This window comes from Danio aesculapii, chromosome 4, assembly GCF_903798145.1.
Source record: "Danio aesculapii chromosome 4, fDanAes4.1, whole genome shotgun sequence".
Lineage (NCBI taxonomy): Eukaryota > Metazoa > Chordata > Actinopteri > Cypriniformes > Danionidae > Danio > Danio aesculapii.
In genome coordinates, this window is record NC_079438.1 from 2,304,446 (window position 1) to 2,327,939 (window position 23,494).

The 23,494-nt window shown below is 40.8% G+C and overlaps 1 protein-coding gene across 1 annotated transcript; it reads right to left on the minus strand.

Annotated features, from left to right (window-relative positions):
* Positions 1–1,837: 1,837 nt before the first annotated feature.
* On the minus strand, positions 1,838–17,301 carry si:cabz01071907.1 (uncharacterized). The gene is made up of 4 exons (XM_056455298.1): positions 16,432–17,301; positions 9,507–9,815; positions 6,744–6,881; positions 1,838–5,421 (listed from the first exon to the last, which is right to left on the minus strand). The coding sequence occupies exons 1-4, from the start codon at positions 17,297–17,299 to the stop codon at positions 4,442–4,444; spliced, it is 2,295 nt and encodes a 764-aa protein (XP_056311273.1). The 5' UTR covers positions 17,300–17,301; the 3' UTR covers positions 1,838–4,441.
* Positions 17,302–23,494: the final 6,193 nt, after the last annotated feature.

The window sequence follows — 23,494 nt, forward strand, 5'->3', positions numbered from 1 at the left end:
TACTAACAGGTGTAGTAGAATTACCACAACAAAAAATGACTACATCACTGCAATCTCTTATGGGATATTTACTACAGTACGGTGTAAAAACACTACAGTATTTACCACAGGAAATGTGCTACATTCTAAAGCGAATTACTTTAAAATACTACAGTATTATATCATAGGACAGGGGTCACCAATCTCGGTCCTGGAGGGCCGGTGTCCCTGCAGGGTTTAGCTCCAACTTGCCTCAACACACCTGCCTGGATGTTTCAAGTATACCTAGTAAGACCTTGATTAGCTCATTCAGGTGTGTTTGATTAGGGTTGGAGCTAAAATCTGCAGGACACCGGCCCTCCAGGAACAAGTTTGGAGACCCCTGTCATAGGAGCTCTGCCATCCACAGATGAGTTGTCATCTTTATTTCGATATTTCTTCATTCAGTAGATGTTCTTCAGACATATAAGAACTAGAAACAGTGTGAGGGTTCAGCAGCACCCGAAAATCAACATTCTGTCTTCATTTACTCTCCCTTAACTTATTTCAACCTGTTTGAGCTTCTTTCTCATGACACAAAAGAAGATATACTGAAGGATTTCAGTACTAACAGACTGTCGTTTTCAGTCGTGACCTGTGTGGAGACCTGACGGGCAGAAAAAATCCAAAGCCGTAATGGCAGCTACACTGGGACCTCCATAGAAATGCAGCACAATCTGTTCATATTTCCAACGGTTTCAACATTTGGATCATATATCAACAGAACAAAACAGAGATATGATCACAAACTGTAAACTCTGGGCATTTGCGATCCATATTCTGTCGTTGGGTCATTTAAAATCCATCATATCCCTGTCAGAGATACAATTTAGTGATGATATCTTATCTATCGTCTATATCAGGGATGGGCAAACTCGATCCTGGAGGGCCGGTGTCCCTGCATAGTTTTGCTCCAACCCTGATCAAACACACCTGCTTGTAGCTTTCTAGTGATCTTCAAGACACTAATTAGGGTGTTCAGGTGTGTTTGATTAGTGTTGGAGCAAAACTCTGCAGGGACACCGGCCCTCGAGGATCGAGTTTGCCCATGCCTGATCCATATTCATCATCAATTTGGTCATTGGTGATGGCGTTATAGCACGTGGGTGTTTGCTTTTATACTTGGTGTTGGTTTCTTTTGCTTGGATTAATATTTGGCGTTTTAGATTAGCACATAAATCAGCGCTCCCCAAACTCGGTCCTGGAGGGCCATGCAACGTGCCTCAAAACTCTAGCACGGATGTTTCTGGAGAGCCTAGTAAGAGCTTGATTAGGTAGCCCAGGTGTGTTTAATTGGAGTTGGAACTAAACTATGCAGGACACCGGCCCTCCAGGACAGAGTTTGGACACGCCTGGCATAAAACATGCTTGTTGAAATAGCTAAGATGCGCATACATTTTGAAAATGTTGGATAAACCTTCAATATTCGATAAGAAAATGTGCGTAAACTAAGATGGAAACACTTTTTAAAAATCCGCATTGTCCTATATAACAGTGGTTCTCAAAGTGAGGGTCGCGGGACAATGAGGGGGCGGGGGGGGGATGTCGCTTGGTGATTTCCAAAAATCTAATAAATTTGAATAAACTTTTATAAGTACCGTTGTTAATCAATAACCTAGAGAAGATAAAAATAGTTACAGACAAACTACAATATCCAAACAAAAAACCATCAGTCTTACGTTTTTTAAATGTTGTTTTTTAACATTGGATTGCAACCCCTAGGGTTTTTACATTAGATTAACGACAGAGCAATAGCGTCAGTTGCACCATATAACTGGCACTAGCTAACTTTCTGACATCTTTACAGCACTCACGTACATTTAAAATAAATACAGGACACTGAACATGGAAGATGATCTTTAAGTGGCAGTCTCTGAAATTAAACCAAGGAAAGACTTGTGATGTAACTTAAATATTGTGCCCTCCAGTCTCATTAGGTCAGGTTAATATTAAATTATGATCAAAAATAAATGGTTGTTAGACTGTTGCACTTTTTTGTGTTGTCAATATGCTTGTTTTTACATAGGCCAATTGGTTTGTGTGAGGTTGTGCGCATTGTTTGTATGATTTTAACCACTTCCGAAAATAGTGGGGGTCGCGAGTCATTGGCATTGTTATTTTGGGGGTTCCGGGCTGAAAAGTTTGAGAACCCCTGCTATATAAGACAAAATTTCATGAAGCTTCTCCTAACGCAACAAAGTCTGTTTCTCTTTTGACAGTTGACGATGTTTTCTTAGGCCATGTCCACACGAATACATTTTCAAGAGTTCACACTTAGCTGATGATTGATAATGAAGCATGTTGGGCATGCTGTCCCCAGGAGAGAGCCCTGAGCTCAAGAAGATCCTTAAGCCCGGGTCTCCCTCCCGTTCGAAGGGCGAGAGGGGAGTTTGAGCTCAGGTAGGTCTTAAGAACTCCCCTGCCTGTTATGGTTAATGAGGTAGGAATTGCTATGAGAAATAGCTAACTAAGAATTTGTCTATGATGCCACTTAGGATTAGTCAGTTTACTCATTTACTTATACTGCATGTCTTTGGACGGTGGGAGAAAACCGAGGAACTCTGGGATAACCCACGCAAGCACAAGGAGAGCATGCAGACTCCGCAGAGAAAGCCAACTGGCCTGGTAAGGACTCAAACCAGTGACATTCTTGCTGTAAGGCAACCCTTTTCTATCTAGAAAAGGGAGAAAGAGTAGAGGTGGATGGGGGATTCTTCAAGATGAAGATACTGAGGTAAGAAACTGGTTATTTATAGTGCATTAGAAATCATCTGATTGGTGAATCGTGTTAGCTGATGCGGGACCAGCTGTGATCAATCATAAGCACGTGATCCTCTTAGTTTATGAATAAACTTCCCTTTTTCCCTCCGTTTCAGCATTTCAAATGTAAGTCACTTCAGACAAAAGCGTCTGCTAAATGACTAAATGTACATATGGTTATTAAACATGTTACATTTTAAATTCGTCTATTTAGTCTTGTTATAATGAGGTTCTTGTTCACCACCTTCACCACCTAGTGCAGTCACCAGGCTGGACCTGTGGAAATACTACATCACCCTGTATTCTGAAATGCTCAAGAAATATTAAGGGAAACATAGACATGATTGCTGACACAAAAGACACTACAATATTAATTGTCATTAAATCAATATTATTATTATTTACTTCATTATCATTGCCGTCACTGTTGCCAGCACAGAAAATGACTCTGAATGCTATACTACTCAAATATTCTGATTGTCATTACTGTTTATACACACTTCTGTTATTTCCATTGCCATGTTCTGTGTTTACTGTGTTACGCACAGTATCTTTTGTAAGGTGTTTAGACAGAACAGTGTGTGGGTGTAGTGTATCCACAGTCATACTAGGGTGATATAAACACAACAAGTCTCTTTTTCCAAATGTCCTGATGGTAAAATAAGGATCCAGATCTCTGATTTTGAGCCTCATCACACCATGACGCAGCAGTGTGGTTTTCCCTGCCCACCTTAAGTAATTGACAGGCATGTATTACCATGTCCCACTATTAACACGTATAGCCATGTCTACAAGACAGGATTTGCAAAGAAATTGGAGTTAAAAGATCTGTTCCAACTCTCTGTGATCATCTGCACCTCAAGCAGCAGTAAGTGCTGCACTTTGTATTCTTTATAGCATAGATCTCAAACTGGATTCCTGGAGGGCCGCAGCTCTGCAGAGTTTTGATCCAACTAATCAAGGTGTTCCAAGACTACTAGAGACTATTAAGCAGGTGTAATTTGGAGGTGGTTGGAGCTGTGGCCCTCCAGGAATTGAGTCTGAGAGCATTGCTTTATAGCATTTCGATCTGCTTTTTGAGCTACAGAATTTATAACCGCTGGAATCAGCACTGCTGCACAGTGTACACAACTATAAACGAGGACGCTTCAACAAGAGTTGTAATCTGGTTTGTTTTGAACAGTAACTTACCTATAATGATCTCTATACAGCAGCCTAATTACCAGTTAGGTGGGCATCCTGTCAAATTTGCCTGAAGTATGAGCAAAAACAGCACAATGTTTTAAGCATCTGCATGTTTGTTAGCGTGTGCAAAACTTGAAACAGCATCATTCAGCTTACAGTAGTTTGTGCGACTGTGGGTCTCTGCTTCAGTCCGTCTGAGCTGCTGTCTGTCATTTTGCTGGGTTTATCCTGATATCTGACCCGAGTTATCCTTCTCTGAAGCGAAATGTCCCTTGAGTGGGCGGGGAGATCAATCTCATTTGCATTTAAAGGCACAGGTGCCAAAATGGCCGCAATGATCAGCTGGAAAAAAATCTGATGGGTATTTTGACCTGACTCTTCACAGACACACTCATTTAACATATTGTAAATAAGGCCAACACTTAATTTAAAACTTTAATTTACATAACGAAAAATGTTTTGAAGGAAGGGAATCCCTTTAGACTGGTTTTTCACATTCAGCATCAGGATCTCCCTGGTAGTTCACCATTAAACAACAAACGGCCCACAGCTGACTGACCAAACCCGCCAGAGAAAGAGGAACAACCCCGTCCCATATCTGGTACTCCTTAACCCTGCGTATTGTCCTGTTCACTAAACCTCTAAGTTGGGCGATCGCCTGGGTCTCCAGATTGTCCTCCAGCGGCGGGACGAGGAGTGTCGCCCCCACCTCAGACAGAATCTCCTCAATCTGAAAGCCTTCATCGGCCATTACTTTGTCTCCTGGTTGAAGCAACTGTACGATGTGTGACCGATGTGTTATTTCCGCATCTGAAATAGAGCCTGGGTAAAGTTTGGAAACAAATGTCACAACCCCACATGGGGAGATGCCGATTAGAGCTTTAAAGTTGGTGTGATCTTTAAGAGTTTCTGACTGTATGGATGCTGCTTCACAGCTAATCTCTGTGCAGTGTAATATCACTCTCAGCTGAGGGTAAACAAGCTTGGTTTTGTCCGGCATTGTGGCCTGCACTTGCTCTCTACTCATCCACAATGGTAGAGACTCGAGAACCTGGTGAAGATAGCTTGTCCATGTTAATATAACACGATTAACTGTAACCAAACTAACTTCAAATATGGAGGACAAAGTTTTCTCCTGAAGCCCGGTAACAACCCGACAGAGAAACAGGAAGAGTTCATCAACGAGCGGCAGTTCTGGCTCGGGGTTTGGCGTCTCTGTTTGCTGTGCTTTGGTCCAGTACGCAAGTCTTGAATCAGAGGGGTGAACGGACTCCCAGAACGCAGTGAAGGCCTGCTTTGAGCTGAACTTTGTGTAGTACTGAAAGTCCTCATCGGTGACGCAGAACTTGTAGATCAGCGGCTGCTGCTGCTTCACTGTCAACTGCTTGATTTCTTCCTCTAGTGATGAAACCTGAAGCTCCAACTCTTTAATCCTTTCAGCAGCAGCATCCAGTTTACCTGAAACGCAAGAAAAAGCATACTCCTTTAAAGGGGACCTCTTTTTACAAGATGTAAACCAAGTTTCTGATGTCTCTAGAGCAGGCATGGGCAAACTCGATCCTCGAGGGCCGGTGTCCCTGCAGAGTTTTGCTCCAACACTAATCAAACACACCTAAACACCTTAATTAGTGTCTTCAAGATCACTAGAAAGCTACAAGCAGGTGTGTTTGATTAGGGTTGGTGCAAACCTATGCAGGGACACCGGCCCTCCAGGATCGAGTTTGCCCATCCCTGCTCTAGAGTCATGTGAGGTTTAGCTCAAAACATCACACAAATAATGTTTTATAACTCTTTGAAACTCCCCCTTTGAGGCTTTGATCCTAATTGCGCCATTTTGGTGACTGTCGCTTTAAATTTAAATGAGATCTCTTAAAAATAGGGCGGAGCTACAAACGCCTGTGTCAGCATAGTGGCAGATTCAAAAACAAGACTAACATCCTATGCTAATGAGAGAGAGAGAGAGAGAGACAGTCACTAGTGGGCGGGGCTTGATGACACGTACAAAGGGAGAATGTCAAAGTGTTTCTGCAGACCGTTAATAATACAATTAATAATTTTTTACCACTACTTATAAATAAACGTGACTTGAATTATAGCTGGTTATATTCACACACTGCTGCCACACAACCCCTTATAAAAGTGATGTTTGCATAATAGGTCCGCTTTAATTACCTTTATTAATGACAATTGCACTCTACACCCTCATTCACTATTCCCTAGATTAGTCCACTAATATAGTCAACTTAAAGGAGGGAATGTGGGTTCACTGAAAGGGATTCCATTTTGTTTGTCTTTTGCTGGTTGATAAAACCCCTGTGGTAGTCAATTAACACTTATCAAGCTGTTTATTAGTATTTTTATGGAAAAATAAATTTAATTTAATCTTTTTTTTGTTAAAAACTTTCACCGATATGATTCCGCTGAATGGCCTCCATCTTGTGGTCAGATGCAGAAATTTATTTGGCGCGCAATCCCTTACAGTACAATTGGGGTATTTTCTAGCTGTTAAGTGTGCACGGGTTGTAGGCTCGTTATTGGAGTGCATTGTGGGATTGATTGCACTTCTGAACTTTAGTTTCGGACATCACCAGAAACGACTGCACCCTCAAATAGTGCACTATTATAGGAGGCCATTTCAGATACAGCTTTAAGGCGGCACGATACTCTGTTATGTGATATTGTTGCAGGAAAGAACACCTTTCTCTAATCCTACTAGATCCTACAAAGAGATTAACTACCAGTCTGGTTTTGTGCCACAGAAAAACATCTCTTTTTCTCACCAGGAGAAGGATGGTAGGCATAGTCATGATCCACCGCTCCATTCGCAGGCTGACTCTCTTGAGATTCCTCCGGATAAGCAGCACTGATATACTTCTTTGCTCTCTGGTTAACCGACAGGTGATTTTCAGAAGCTGTTCCTACAGGTATAAATAGATTGATGATAATGATTGTTATTGATTAACTGGTATACACATATGCTTAACTCTAAGGTAGTGTCATTTTGTAGTGTACCTAATGGATTTATTAATAAATGTACACTACCAGAGTTTTGAAGTACGATTTATATGTTATATAAGAAGGCAATTCTGCTCTTTAGCCTATAGTCAATCAAAAATACAGTAAACAATGCTAAATAGGGATGCTACGATCGATCGGTATCAGCCGATAATCACATTTTATGACTCGATCGGTACTTGCTTATCTGGCCGTTCACATGAAACGATCGTAAGTGTTTGTCACGGTTTATTTCTTTTTCTTCTTCTTTATTATTATCTTGTGTTGGAGTTTATCGATGTATTATAAGACGTTTCTTTTCTTTGAGGTTAACTCCGCCTCGCACCTGCGGCTCAATTGGACTGGCGGCTTTAAAAGCGGAAGCCGAGTGTGTGTCGGTGTGGCTCTTTGTTTTCCAGCCTCCCGATCTTTGCTCTCTTGAGAGTATGACCCGTACTTGTTGAGAACCTCTACGTATCTTGTCCTGACGAAGGTCTGAGACTTCTGTGCGCGTCTTGTGCAGCCGCTGTTGAGAAGCCATGCTGGTGTTGTTGCCGTTATTTCATTCATTGTTGATCTATGTTTTCTCTATGCTTTCTTTATGTTTTGTGCATGTTTGTTTGTTTAAGTAATTGTTTTATGTGAGAAATATTGTTTAATTTATCATTTATATTTTTGTTGCCACCTTAATTTGATCAGACCCTTATTTTCTGGTCTCTAAATAAATAGAGAATTGTACTTCCGAGTTCCGTGTCCTTTTATGTTGCTCACCCCTTCCCTAGGCGAGCCTTAAAAACTGGGGTTCGTAACAGTTTCCAGGTTTACAAGTGGATTACAAGCAGAGGAAGGTGCATTTTAACTTCTTAAGCATCAAAAATGCACTCCTAACTTTTTCTTCATTGAGGCATGTTGAATTATTCTTTTTATCATTTGCAATGCTTCCAAATTGCATTGCCAGTCATTTTTCATCCGTTTAATCTATTATTTTCTGTAAAGCTGTTTCTGGCTGTGACTTGTCCACACTAAATGGTTACAACAGACGTGTTAAAGGAATTATATGCAACATCCTTCATTTATTCTTTACGGAAAGGAGAAAGCTCCACTTAAGTATCGTACTTGGAGGGAAAATGTGCTTTATGCAATGTTATATAAACCTTGAAGCATCAGAATCGGTACTCTGTATCGGCCGATCATCATGACGAAGAATCGGTACTTGGTATCGGCCGATCATCATGACGAGGAATCGGTACTTGGCATCGGCCGATCATCATGACGAAGAATCGGTACTTGGTATCGGCCGATCATCATGACGAAGAATCGGTACTTGGCATCAGCGGATCATCATGACGAAGAATCGGTACTTGGTATTGGCCTATTATCATGATGAAGAATCGGTACTTGGTATCGGCCGATCATCATGGCGAAGAATCGGTACTTGGTATCGGCCGATCATCATGAAGAAGAATCTGTACTTGGTATCGGCCGATCATCATGACGAAGAATCTGTACTTGGTATCAGCCGATCATCATGGCGAAGAATCGGTACTTGGTATCGGCCGATCATCATGACGAACAATCGGTACTTGGTATCGACTTCAAAAATCCTGATCGGAGCATCCCTAACGGTAAATTTTGAAATGTTGTTACATTTTTAAAAACTGTTTTCTTATTGAATGTAGTTTCAAAATGTAATTTATTCCTTTGATTCAAAGCTGAATTTTGATCATCAGTACTCCAGTGTCACATGATCCTTCAGAAATGATGATTGTAATATTTGCCGTTTTATTATGATCAGTTATGATTGGTACAGAATCACTAATTATCATTTATATTGTCAGTCAGCAAGATGAGTGCCCACCAGACACACTAGAGCACTCTACATATGCCATCATGCATCAGACACGCATCAGTTTATTTTGACCTCACCTTGGATTACCTGCATGCTACTGTCTGTTCCTGTTTTGACCTTTGCCTGCAGAGGAATCGCTTAATAAACAGCGTTTGGATCCTCACCTCTGTTGCCAGACCCACTCATTACACCTACGGTTATCAGTGGTGACATAATTTAGTCTTGCTTTATAGTATAAAGGAAACTGATTTCACTTTTAGACTTTGAGTAAATAAAATAATAAAAATATGCCTTTTAATTGCAATCTTTTATTTAACATTATAAATGCATTTACTTTCACTTTTGAACAATTTCTTACAATAAATAGAAGTATATAAATGTTTAATGGTAGTTTTAAATGTTGTTCTACCAGTTTCCCAAATTGACAACAACATTAAATGTTTCTTCTTGAGCAGATAATGATTAAATAATTGAAGGACTACGTGTCACTCAAAATTCATCTGTAAACCTCAATAATTAATTACATTTTAAACTACATTAAATAAAATAAAATAGTTATTTATCTCTACAATAACATTTCAGAATTTCACAGTTTTTACTGTATTTGTTTCTAAATAAACGGATACTTTGTGAGCAGAATAAGCTTATAATAAAACATGGAAATATTACTGATCCCAAAACTTTGACTGAGTCCTCCTACCTTCACCCCAGTTATTCCAGAAGAATCTAGACGGCACTGCTCCTTTTTTAATCCTGGTCCGTCCAATGGATAACATGTATTTATCCTCTGGGGCAAAGTGCTGACTGCACACGTAGGTGCTCCCTCGAAGGATTTTAAAGCTGGGTCCCTTATTTATTTTGACGGCCTTGATCCAACGGGCACGCTGATCGGTGTCCACTGGAAAGTCGTGGAAACTCAAATAGGGAAATCTCTGCTTGTTGTTTGAACAACAGGGAACGCTGCAGCAGCATTTACAAGACGACTGCGCCGTGTTTGATGAGTGGGAATCTGTTGAAAGATGGACACGGAGAACAGAACGATGAATCGGACAAGACTACAGAACGAACCACTGTTGACCAATGCCTTGCCTAATTAAGCTAGTTAAGCCTTTAAATAGCTGAATGAATAGTGAAATGTGATATACTGTCGTCATCAATTTCAACTTTATTTCTTTCTAGAGCACATTTAAGTTCAACCTCAGTTGGTCAGTGCTGAACAGAGATATAAAAGAAAATAAAGAGAGGAAAGAAAGAGGAAAAGGGCATTAATAGCAATATCAATAAAAGCTAAGAATGCCACATCGTTATGATCATGGCAAAAACTAAATAATTTAGTTATTAGAAATTAGTAATTAAAATAATGTTTATTGAGCATCTCCGACAAACAGCTCTTGGGAAATATTTGTAAAAGAATTAGCATCTCACAGGAGGACTAATAACTGCCTTCAACTGTGTTTATTGATGCTAACAAACCTACCTGCTCATTCAAAACCGGAACTCATTACCAACCTTACCAAATGAAGCCAAATATAATAACATGCGACACGTAAATATTATTATTCTAATCTTTACCTGCTGTGTTGTTAACGCATTGCTCCTGCTTTTCCCCTAAACATACGAGTGCACGGAGCGTAACCGCGTACGTAAACACCGCTTTGCGGAATGGCGGACGTTTTCTGACGTCATTGCGTAAAGCTTTCGCTTTTTATTTAGTATTGAAAAGACTTTGAGATTACAAAAAAAACCATCCCTTCCTTTCTACTACAGCCATGCGGTGGTGTTACACCAAATTATATGACCACCGAAATCTGTAAAGTAGAGGGAGATATATCCAGCTGCAGAACCACACACGTTTCAGCCACACACCATCTAGCACACACGATTTAGGCAAACCATATATGGTAACTAACTCCTTAGCATTATCGCCACCTATTGAATTTCACAAATATGGTTTTATTTTTGTATTAATTATTAATAGTTAATTTGTTTCTATTGCTACATTTTGGTTTAAAAACAATACATTGCTTCCTATAAATTAGGCCTACTACAGTATTTAATGTGGGAAAGCATTAATTAAAAAGTAATTAGAAAATTTAGCAAATACACACTATTAAATCGCTTGAGTAAAATATTAATATAGTGTTATACATTTATTACATGTAAAATGTATTATTGCCTATATTAACTTGCTATTATTTCCTTCATTATGAATGAATCCATTTTATAAAATAAACCTGTCCAATTTAGATCTTTCAGCAAGGCCAGCAAACGAGTATCTGCGATATTGACTCTGTCAGACAATAATGACTGATTATCTATGATGACTGATAGAAATCTGTTTATTATATTGAATGGCGATTGGAAACAACGCTCCCCATTAGCCCGTCTCGAACGCAATATTTGTGACAAAGTAAAGTAAACACTATTGTTTATTGTGTACAATATTTATTAACCACATATATCAAAATATATCGATGACTATGTCCATGAAGACGTTAATAACATTAACATCCGTCGTAACCATACATGGTTTGCCTAGATTGTGTGTGCTAGATTGTGTGTGCCTAGAAAGTGTGTGGTTCTGCGGGCCTGCAGCTGGATATTATTGAGTAGAGGGCTTGTAAACCCTCTCAAACCACGTAAATTCTGGCTGATATAACAATGAGGGTCAAGTCTGTGCTAAGCTTCTGCTTCTATGCTTACATTCTCGCTCATATTAAATGCCATGCGTGTTGTTTACATGTGCAACAAACATACTGTAAGTATGAGGACCAATACCGTTTCTCTTGGTACACATTTAATATTATGTCTTACATTTATTACTTAATATTTGTAATATTTACATTTAATATGCGTCTTATTTTGCATTTATAATGTTAATGAAGACTGCAGATATTTCATTCATTTTTCCATCAATGAATCCTAAAAGTAAAACGTATCGCAGTTTCAAAGACAAAACCTTGTCAGCGCTGATCACTGTAAGAATCATTATTAGCGATTTTGACTTTTTAAATAAGAACTAATTACTTTGATTAATTAAAAACATTTTAGACTATGACTTGTTTTATATAAGAAACAATGGACCCCAAAAAGAACAAATATGTCAAGTTTACCATGCAAGCACTTATATTTGCACATGCTGGAAGCATAGACTGTAAAATATATGGACGTAGTATCCGTGACGTCACCCATAGGTTTCTGAACACTGCAAAAAAAGCTACAAGTAGGCGCGGCCAACCGTCGCCATTTTGTTCGCGCGTCATCGCACCCACGGCGGGATACCAAATAAGGGCAAAGAGGCGGAGAGTGAGCGGAGCTACAGACACCTGCTGGCACTTTGCTTAGACCTGGCAGACAGACTTTACTTTGGGAGAAACGCTTGATAATTTATTACCTGCGACTCGTTTGTGTTCTGACCACATGTGCTTGGCTGTACACTATATCAATAAAGTGTTTAGACTTTTAAAAACACTGTAGTAATACATTGAGCCACTAAACATTGTTCTTATGACATTTTTCTACAGGAGGAAAACGCGAATTACTTCCAAACACTTCAGATATAGTGTGTGTTAGTAAATGCAAGACTATTGATGAACTATAGCATAACACTGTATGATAACGCTTCAGATGACTGTTCTAGAGCCTACAGCTAATCAATCTGTCACATTCTGGAGTGCTTTACGGGTCTAAAGAAAAATATTAATGATAAATGATCTTAAATCAAACAAATACATTTATAGAGATGGTATACAAGTATATAACTTCACTCACATGGGAAACGGAGGCCATGTGAATGGTTTGTGAGCACAATTAAGTGCACACAGCATCCCATATCATCTGATAATTGTAAGAAATAAGTCCAAAAGGCAGCTGACTGTGTAAAGCCACATAAAACAGAACAAAAATATGATGAATATGCCGAGATCAGTGGCTAATCTGCCGGATTCAGCTGAGGTGAAGTGACGGCGACCAGCGAGACCTAGCTGTCACTCAAGTGGCCACGCCCTTAATTATGCAAACTTAATATAACCTAATATAAAGGAAACGGATGAGTTTCACCCCACTCACAGTTGTCATGGAGGGTAATAATAGCTATATGAACCAAAATCGTTCTTTGTACCAGGCTGTAAACACCTTTTTTTCTGCTGTAAAGTTGGCCATTCTAACAGTGGGCTCAATTGCAATTTACTCTATTATGGAGCCAGGACTAGCGGAATTTTGATGAATTGCAGTTTCAGTTACTTCCGTATTGGCTTCCCGAGGGAGAGCGGGAGGTTGCCGCTTGGCTGGAACACTGAAAACAAGAGAGGCCATTTCTCAGAGCTATAACCTCCAGGGGCTTCAGTGGCCACATATGTGGAGAGCACATTTTAGCTCAAGTGGCTATTTAAAACACTTTGAATGTTTTATATTTTGTTACAGACACACAGTGTCATCCTGCAACTGTTTTGCAGCACCTGAAATGCCCCAAACACTATTTTTAACCGTCCAAAATGAGGAAAAATTGTGTGTTTACTCTCTGATAGTGTTTTCTGTAAATTTGGACCACGAGTCCACATATTTGGACATCATTTTTCTCTTAAGGTACATCAAATCAAAAGAAGATACTTAGGTTTTTATTCTAATTAGGTTCTAATAAGCCCAAATAGCAAAGAGAAATAAAAAACGCATGTAAAAAAACAGCTTGGGCCTTAAGAGGTTAACTGGCCTGGCATAATATACAATTAACTGAAATATTTACAGTTTCCAGGTATCTGAGTGTTCAGTCAGCAGAGGATACAAAGTGTATTCTCAAATCTGAATATCAGCTCCAAGTGCCAATAAGGATTGTGAGTGATCGGGGCAGAGAGTTCACCAGCACTGGAAGTATTTTAATTTTCTTCTACATAATTTCATATGACTTCTAACCGCATATTTTTCTCTGTTTATACCGTTTTAAAACATTAATCAAATAATAATAAACTACTATTTTATATATTTAATCGGTAGATACAATATTAAGGTCTGTGAAGTGCTTGGGATGAAGGCCCAATCCCAATTCTATTTTTGTACCCCCCTACCCCTTCCCCTTTCAAACAGTGTGTAAAGGGGAATGGCTTCAAAATGTACCCCTAAGAGATAGGACAGCACTACAGCACCTGCACACGTCATCATATGTCATCGTGAGCTCTTCCTTCATATGAGATCAGACGATGGCGACTGCTGTAGTTATTCCAGTTGTGTTATTTTTTGGTACTTATCTTCAGGAAATCACTGAAGGCAACGATATCACGTTGTCGTAACGATGTAATGTGGGAATAAGCTCGTAACTGTACTGTGTATTTACACCGTGGCCATATTAATCTATGTAAACACACCAAAAACAACGTTTACTTTATAGCAGACACTGTAAAAAGCTCATTCTCAGCCACTAGACTTTACTGACAGAGTATTCGAGTGTCATCGAGTGTCAGAATGTTGTGGGACTGCTGTACGGGAGTTATTATTATGGATTATAGATCGCAAAATTTAGCGGTTTTTATTTTAGCGTTATTTTAAAAAGCATGATGGTAAAACACGAACGCGGTTATGAATATATTAAAACACGTGTTTGTTTATCTCAAAAATTCATAATAATGACAAAAAAATACTCATTTGTGCATCTGCTGACTTCCGGGTGCAGCTATCTTGCCGTTGTGGCTGGTGCATTCTGGGAAATTTTCTTACAGCTTGATTTCGAGTGTGGTCTTGAAAAATTTCTCTTTCGATGGCTATCTAGCCCTTCCCATTAGCCCTACACCTTCAAGCTAAAGAGAATTGGGACACCCCTACCCCTTCATGTGAACGCGCAAAACAAGGGTTAAGGGGAAGGGCTAAGGGGTAGAATTGGGATTGGTCTCTGTGGCCAGTAACACACCCTCAGGCCAGTGGGTTGGTGGAGAGTTGTGTAAAGGAGTCATTTAGGCTATTTTATCTGTTCAAGCTAACTGCACACTACTTGCTAAAATATTTGCCATGTGCTCTCAAGTGGACTTGTGAACACGGAGTATAAATTAGCCTCAGCTAATTGACCCTTCGCTAAGCCCCGCCCTCCTTAGTTACTGTTGCTACGCCTGTCAAGCTTGCAAAAAATAAAAATAAATAAAAATCAAGGTATAAATAACAAATAGATTTTCCCTACCGGCAAACATTAATCAGACACTAACCCGCTATAATGCAGTCACCTTAAACTCCAAAAGACAAACGAAAACATCAGTGAATTGTAGCTCTGACATGGACATGAGGCTTATGAATGACTGAAAAACAGCTGCTCAGTCTGTGATCACATCTCCGTTTTGTTCTGTTGATATGTAATTTCAAATATTCGTAGCTTGAAGCAGATGGAAATAATATTGCTATTAGTATGACTACTATGGCGAGGGCTTAAATGGAGCAGTGCTCATAATATCGAGCGATCTTTGGCTTGTTTCCCTTGCTCGAAAGCTTGACAGACCGCCTGCGCGCAGCTACATTTTCTAAGCCACGATTGGTGTGTGGCGGTTTTGGGGTATGGCTTAGCGAAGGGTCAATATAGCATAGACTGTTATGCCGAGTTCAGACTGCACGATTTTCAAAGTAGTGGCATCACAGATGTTTTCACACTGCATGACTATCTGGGCTAGCATTCTGTCACTGCTGTGTTAGCACTGTAGGATGGACAGGGGGTTTCACACTGCATGACTTTACAATAGGAAGAATCGCCGACAACTTTGCCTCGGTCCACGAACTACGTCTCACAACCAAACGCATGCAATAAGTGACATGGAAACAACGTGAGGTCATGTAGTTTATCTTTTGTTCTTAACTACATAATGAGAAAGAAGCGTTTAGTGGAGGAGAAAATGTACTTATTTTGCTCACCTGTTTTTAGAACGGAATTAGCAATTTCTCTTAAACTTTTTCTTTTTGAACCTGGTTTTGGTTTTGCTCAGATGACACGTCAAACAGACACAGATGCTCCTGCCACATTAACACTAGTTTTCCCTCCATTTCTTAAGTCCAAATCAAACAAAAAGAAGCCATTTTATGTTCTCCCACAACCTCCCGCTGGCCTACAGATACCCATACTAGTGGATGCTGCTCTCTCATTGGCTGTCGGTAATCACCAATGTTATCTTCAATTAGAACACTCTCACTCAGATGGCTTCTTTGGTAGTTCACACTGTGTGATTGTTACTCACGTGAACAAGCACCCATTTGCCTGTGATTTCAGGTTAAGTCTGCGATTTCTAAAAACCTGTAGGCGAGTCAAAATCGGGGCTAAAATCGTGCAGACTGAACTCAACATTCCACAATGGAATGGTGCAGTTTGTTTTCAAAATGAGTTTGAAAATGACGCTTCAGATCTCTTTGATTTGTGAACCTCTTCCCACACCGTTCACTCGAGAACGGCTTCTCTCCAGTGTGAATCCTTATGTGAACCTCAAGGTTTGACTTGTTTGAGCAAGCCCTACCACAGTAGCAGCACATATAAGGCTTCTCTCCAATGTGAGACGCTACGTGATTCTTAAGGTCATGGTGGTCTGTGAAGCTCACTCCACACTGGTGACATATAAAACGGCTCTCTCTGGAGTGAATCTTCATGTGCTTGTTAAGGATTACTTTACCTCTGAAACTCTTTCCACACAGCTCGCACGACAAAGGCTTCTTTCCTGTGTGAATCCTCATGTGACTTGTGAGAGACTCTTTTCGGTGGAAACTCTTTCCGCAGTCTGGGCAGATGAAAAGGTTCTCGCCGGTGTGAGTTCTCATGTGGATTTCAAGGCTTCCCTTTTGAGTGAAACTCTTCCCACAATGCTGACAGGTGAACGAGCTCTCTCCGCTGTGAATCCTCATGTGGACTTTAAGACTTCCTTTTTGCGTGAAACTCTTTCCACAGTGTTTACAGAGAAATGAGCTCTCTCCGGTGTGAATCCTCATGTGGACTTTAAGGCTTCCCTTTTGAGTGAAACTCTTCCCACAATGCTGACAGGTGAACGAGCTCTCTCCGCTGTGAATCCTCATGTGGACCTTAAGACTTCCTTTTTGCGTGAAACTCTTTCCACAGTGTTTACAGGGAAACGAGGTCTCTCCGCTGTGAATCCTCATGTGGACTTTAAGGCTTCCCTTCCGAGTGAAAGTTTTTCCACACTGTGGGCAGATGAAGGATTTCTCACCAGTGTGAATTGTGATGTGCATTTTAAGTCTGCTTTTAAGAGTGAATCTCTTCCCACACTGCCGGCAGCTGAAAGGCCCCTCTCCAGTGTGAACCTTCATGTGGACTTTAAATCTTTCAAGTTCACTGAAACTCTTTCCACACCAAGTGCAAATAAAAGAACTACTTGTTTTTGTTGTTTCAGCACTTTTTTGTGAGGAGGTCTCTTCAGTCTCTGAGTCACTGGGACTTTTTTTTAATGTTGCTAAATCGTAATCATATTCAGTCTGGATTTGGTCTTCAATTACATTCGGTTCTTCACTCTCCTCCTTCAGTGGCATCAGTTCTGAAACATAAAGACAAATTACAAGTTAACACCAGCTTAATAAGACAATCAAAGACATAACAAGGATGCTAAATATTGTCATATTGTCATGCTGCGTTCGCATCAGACGCGGATGAAGCATCAAGCGCAAGTGACTTACATGTTAAGTCAATGCGAAGACGCAAATAGACATCCTGCGGTGAGATTGGCGCAAATGAGGCGGAACAAATGACGCGATTTACGCGAATGCAGTGGCGGCACGTTTGACGTGCTTAATGCACTTATTGTGCGAATCGCTCGAGATGGAAAATCTGAACTTCAGCAAACATTCGCTCCATGTTAACCAATCACGAGCTTGCTCTTGTAGCGCCGTGATTGTCAAATCAAATCACTTTTATTGTCACATCATCAGCAGCACGTGTGCGGTGACGAGTGAAAAGCTTAGGTGCTGGCTCCAGACAGTGCAAAATACAACAACATACAACAGCATACTCCCAAAAAACAGGACAATGTAAAATTGGCAGTGTTGACAGCAATATGTACAATGAATAGGTGTACACATAGTTGTAGGCAGTATTGTTTTTAAGTATGGATTGGTTAAAGTGCAGCGCATGCTACATATTGATGGTGTGCAGTGAGGGGTGTGTTAAGTGTTCATCAGCCTGATAGTCTGAGGGCATAAACTTTTCTTCAGTCGGCTGGTGCGTGACCGGATGCTGCGGAACCGTCTGCCTGAGGGTAACAGAGAGAAAAGTCTATGGCTTGGGTGGCCGGAGTCGCTGATGATTCTCTTGGCTTTCCTCATGCACCGCATGGTGTAAATGTCCTGGAGGGAGGAAAGCTCACCTCCTACTACGAGTCCAGCAGTTCGCACAATCCTATGTAGGCCTTTGCGATTGCTGCTGGTGCTCTTTCCATACCAGGTGGTGATACAGCCAGACAGGATGCTCTCCACAGTGCAGGTGTAGAACGAGCGGAGGATGTGGGGCTCATTTCAAACCTCCTGAGATGGCCGAGGAAGAAGAGGCATTGTTGTGCCTTCCTCAGCACTGTGTCTGTGTGAGGAGTCCAGGTCAAATCCTCAGCGATGTGGACTCCAAGAAACTTGAAAGTGCTGACTCACTCCACTGGTGTGCCGTTGATGGTGATGGTGGTGTGTTCTCTCCTCCCTCTCCTGAAATCCACCACCAGCTTCTTGGTTTTGCTGATGTTGAGAGAGGTGGTTTTCCTGACACTACTGCATCAGAGTTTGTACCTCGTCTCATCATTATTGGTGATTAGGCCCACCACCATTGTGTCATCAGCAAATTCAATAATGACGTTGGAGCTGTGTTTGGCTGTACAGTCATGTGTGTACAGGGAGTACAAGAGTGGGCTGAGAACACAGCCCTGTAAAGCACCAGCGTTGAGGATCAGTGTGGATGAGGTAATGTTGTTCATTCTGACCACTTCATTCTGGCGTCTGCTTGACAGGAAGTCCAGGACCCAGTTGCACAGAGAGCTGTGTAGACCCAGAGCCTGGAGCTTCACCACCAGCTTGGCAGGCACTATGGTGTTGAATGATGAACTGTAGTCCACAAACAGCATTCTCACATATGTGTTTTTGTCTTCCAGGTGAGACAGCAGTGTGCAAGGTGAAAGCAATTGCATCATCAGTGGAGCGATTATTCCTGTATGCAAATTGCAGAGGGTCAGTGTGAGCGGGCAGTACCGAGCAGATGTGCTTTTTAATTAGCTTCTCAAAGCACTTGCTGAAGATGGGTGTCAGTGCAACTGGACGCCAGCCATTCAAGCATGTGGTTTTAGATGATTTCGGTATGGGCACAATAGTAGCTGTCTTAAAGCATGTGGGAACCACAGACCGAGAGAGCGAGAGGTTAGAGAGGTCCGTGAAAACCACCGCTAGCTGGTGTGCACATGCTTTAAGTACACGTCCAGGGATGCCATCTGGGCCTGTAGCTTTTTGGATGTTCATGCGACGGAAAGATCTCGTTACGTCCGCTACAGAAACAGAGAGTGTGCTGGCGGTTTCGTTATTGGCTGCGGGAGTGCGCAGTGTGTGTGCGCTGTCCTGGGCTTCAAAGCGGGTGTAGAACAAGTTCAGCCCGTCCGAGAGACGCAGCAACGTTTACAGTGGCAGATTTGTTACTTTTAAAGTCCGTGATGTAACTAAGTCCCTGCCACATGCTCCTTGCGTTATTGATGTTGAATTGCCCCTCTACCTTGTCTCTGTATTGATGTTTTGCTGCTTTGATAGTTTTTCTGAGGTTGTAATTTGCTTGTTTTTGTTCCTTAGCATTCCTGGATTTAAAGGCGGAAGTTCGCACTGATAGGGCTGTTGATCCATGGTTTTTGGGTGGGGTAGATACGGACAGTTTTTGTTGGGACCACGTCTTCTATACATTTCCTGATGAAGCACGTAACTGTGTTTGAGTACACTTCAATGTTGTCATCAGAAGCTGCCCGGAACATCTCCCAGTCCACGTGATCAAAACAGTCTTGAAGTATGGAATGCGATTGGTCTGACCAGCTCTGAAACATCCTGAGGGTGGGTGGTTCCCGTTTCAGTTTCTGCCTGTAAGCAGGCAAGAACGGAACAGAAGAGTGATCTGATTTGCCAAACGGTGGGTGGTGAGGGCTTTGTAGGCATCCCGGAACGGAGAGTAGCAATGGTCCAAAATACGGTCACCAAGCATGTTTGTGGTGATATATTGAAAGTATGAGCGATTTTCCTAAGATTGGCGTTGTTGAAGTCCCCTGTAACAATAAACACTGCCTCCGGTTGTGCGGTTTCTGCTCGCTTATGCTCCCATACAGTTTCCTGAGCGCCTGCTCTGTGTTGGCTTGAGGGGGGATGTAGACAGCCGTAATTATAACTGCTGTGAACTCCCTTTGTAGCTAGTATGGTCGACACCGAAGCATAAGGTAATCCAGATCAGGAGAACAAAATGATCTAACTGGGTGTATGTTCCTCTCATCACACCATGAGTTGTTAATAAAGAAACACACACCTCCTCCTTTACTTTTCCCTGTGAGTTCTTTCGTTCTATCTGCATGGTGCACGGAGAACCCCGAAAGTTCAGCAGCTGTGTCTGGTACCTCTGCAGATAGCCAGGTTTCTGCAAGGCAGATAATGCAGCAGTTTCTTGTTTCCTGATGGAAGGAAATGTGCGCCCGTAGCTCGCAAAGTTTGTTGTCCAGTGACTGATCGTTTGCCAGCAGAATGGTGGGGAGCGGAGGTGGAAATTGATGGCGTCTTAGTCTGACGAGGACGCCGGCTCTCTTTCCTCTTTTCCTGCATTTCCGTCGTCGCTTCGGTTGTGTGACCCAGACAAAGGGCTCAGTTGCTGTGTTTGTAATAGGGATGTGCACAATTATTGATTAATCGAACCCATCAGCGACGATCGAGCATGAAAACGATGATCGATTGGCTCTAAATTAAATTCCTTTTATTCTTTCTGATTGGTTATGCTGGTATTTTGGCGGTAGTTTGATATTTGATTGGTTATGGCTGCATGGAGTTGGCGAAACCTCAGCGCAGATCCAGTATACAGGGTCACACTCCAGAAGAGTCGCGTCGTTTCTACCAGGGTACACAGCGGTGCCCAGCCACGACGGACATTTCATATTTCTACCGGGCCACAGAGCGCCATCTGAATAGTTTCATTTTAAATACCATGCGAATGTGCTCGTCTGATGTGTGATACTTTCGGCTGTCATGTGCATGCAGTGTCTCGACACTCTTTTTCGGTGAGGGGAGCCATGCATCTCTCTAAACTCGAATCGTTTATTGTGGTGCAAAGTGTATGAGTCTCGATTTGCAAGGCTAAGCACCCTTGCCCAGTGGTACCTGGCCGTTCCTGCAACTTCTGTGCCTGCTGACCGCGTTTTTTCCACCGCCGATCTAATTGGTTTTTATCAGAGCATGTAGACTTTTTTGTTATCTTTTTGAATAAAAATATGTAGTCCTTCTTTATGTTAAGTTTTTTTAGCCATACATGGTAAAATATTCAGGCTGTTTTTGTTTTAAGCATAGTTAAATTAGGCCGGCTTTATTTTATTTACCTCCACCGACTGATCATTTAGAAAGAAAAGTTATTTTACCTAATCTTTGAGTTTTATAGCTGTGATAAAAAATATTCAGCCATTTTTATTTTAAGTTTACGCAGCCAAATTATGCTAGCTTTTAATTTTAGTTAGGCTATGTGCTACTCAACAGTCATTTTTTTTGATCACAACTTTTGATCCACATCTGTTGATGTTGCTGAAGTAAAATATTGTTTTGGTAAAAATGTCAGTTGAATAAAATAACTGAAATGCAGAGTCTCGTGTGTGTTTTTTTTACTGTTGTTGTCTACAATATAGAAAAAGGTAGGTTATAGTTTTAAAAACGGATCCAAAATATTTATAGAAATAATAAGACACATTGAAAAGGTTAATACTGTAAAATAACTTTGGTTTCTTTTTTCTGCGGGGCTTCAGTTGCCGTTGTTTTAAAGCGCCCTGTAACGGGAGAGCCGCATCCACTACTTTCTGGTTGGCATGTAGTTCAAGCTCACATGCATTTTGTGTTGATAAACACAATTTGTAATATAACATTTTCAGGTTGTGTCTCAGCTTTAGGATTAATTTTATTTACAATGCGTCATATAGAAAACCTACACGCCTCACGTCAGTGGCGTTTCTAGTTTAAATGGCACCCTGGGCAAACCACCTGCTTTTAAAAAGTACTTAGAAATCTCATTTGTAAGTCGCTTTGGACTAAATGTAAATAAATAATTATAATAATTATTGGTATTAATTAATATTATACAATTATTATTATAAATATATAATAACAGAAATCAATCCTACATGTAGCCTAACTGGAAGACAAACTGGAGTGATGTGCTAAGATCTCTTAAGAAATCTTTTGCTTAAATATTAAAGACAATTCAATAGAATACAAAAAATCTTGTATGTAATTATCTGTTGTCTTAGACTGGACTCATGGCAGAGAATTAATGTTATTAAGTCTTATCTCCCTTATTTATCATCTCTCCTTTCTGCTTCATAGCTATATAGTCAAAATAAGATCATCATTATAACTTTAGTTTTGTCGACTTGCAAAGCTCGCTGCGTGCCAACACCTCTGCATAAAAGTTACTCTGGTTTCGCAGTACATAAGCGGCGTGTATTTTATTGGCGTGCATGTATACAACCGGTATTCACACCGGGAGCAGAGCAGCGTGTGAGGCGCGCAGGAATGGCATGATTTCAGCTGGCAGTGTGCACGGCATTTTTTAAGACTCGAGCAAACAGTGCGCGGAGCCATGTTTGATTTGAGTTGAATATGAAACACTTTGAAAAGATTTGTCTGAAACAGAACAACTGTAGAAAGTTTTTGTTAAAAGGTTTGGAAAAACCGAAGGATAAGTTTGTTAAAACCAAAAGAGGCCATGGCAAAAGTGGAGACCCGGATACACAATTACAGAAATATATATATATATATATTTTTTTTTTAATTGAATGTTATTTAATTGTCGCTATAATGCACACACGCCCCGGCCTCTTGCTTAAGCTCCACCCCCGATTAACCGATTAATCATTTGTCAAACCTGTGGATTAATCGAATAAAGCAAATTAGACGTGCGAAAGAAGCAAATTAGACGTGCGAATGAAGCAAATTAGACGTGCGAATGAAGCGAATTTGACGCACAAATAAAGCCAATTTGACACGCGAATGAAGCAAATTTGACGCACGAATAAAGCCAATTTGACACACGAATGAAGCGAATTTGACGCACGAATAAAGCCAATTTGACACACGAATGAAGCAAATTTGATGCACGAATAAAGCCAATTTGACACACGAATGAATCAAATTTGATGTGAAAATTAAGCAAATTTGACGCACGAATAAAGCAAATTTGGCGTGTGAATGAAGCAAATTTGACGCACGAATAAAGTAAATTTGACACGCGAATAAAGCAAATTTGACACGCGAATGAAGCAAATTTGACACGCGAATGAAGCAAATTTGACGTGTGAATGAAGAAAATTGACGCACGAATAAAGCAATTAGACGTGTGAATGAAGCAAATTTGACGCGCGAATGAAGCAAATTAGACGTGCGAATGAAGCGAATTTGACGCACGTATAAAGCCAATTTGACACGCGAATGAAGCAAATTAGACGTGCGAATGAAGCGAATTTGACGCACGTATAAAGC

What these genes read in the sequence shown, in the direction of transcription:
- si:cabz01071907.1 (XM_056455298.1), bottom strand. Translation starts at nt 17,299, where the DNA reads ATGCCACTGAAGGAGGAGAGTGAAGAACCGAATGTAATTGAAGACCAA. An exon ending in GTGTGGAAAGAGTTTCAGAG is followed by an intron (nt 9,816 to 16,431) that starts GTAAAGTAATCC and finishes ATCTTTCAACAG; the next exon opens with ATTCCCACTCATCAAACACG. An exon ending in TGCCTACCATCCTTCTCCTG is followed by an intron (nt 5,422 to 6,743) that starts GTGAGAAAAAGA and finishes CTTGCGTTTCAG; the next exon opens with GTAAACTGGATGCTGCTGCT.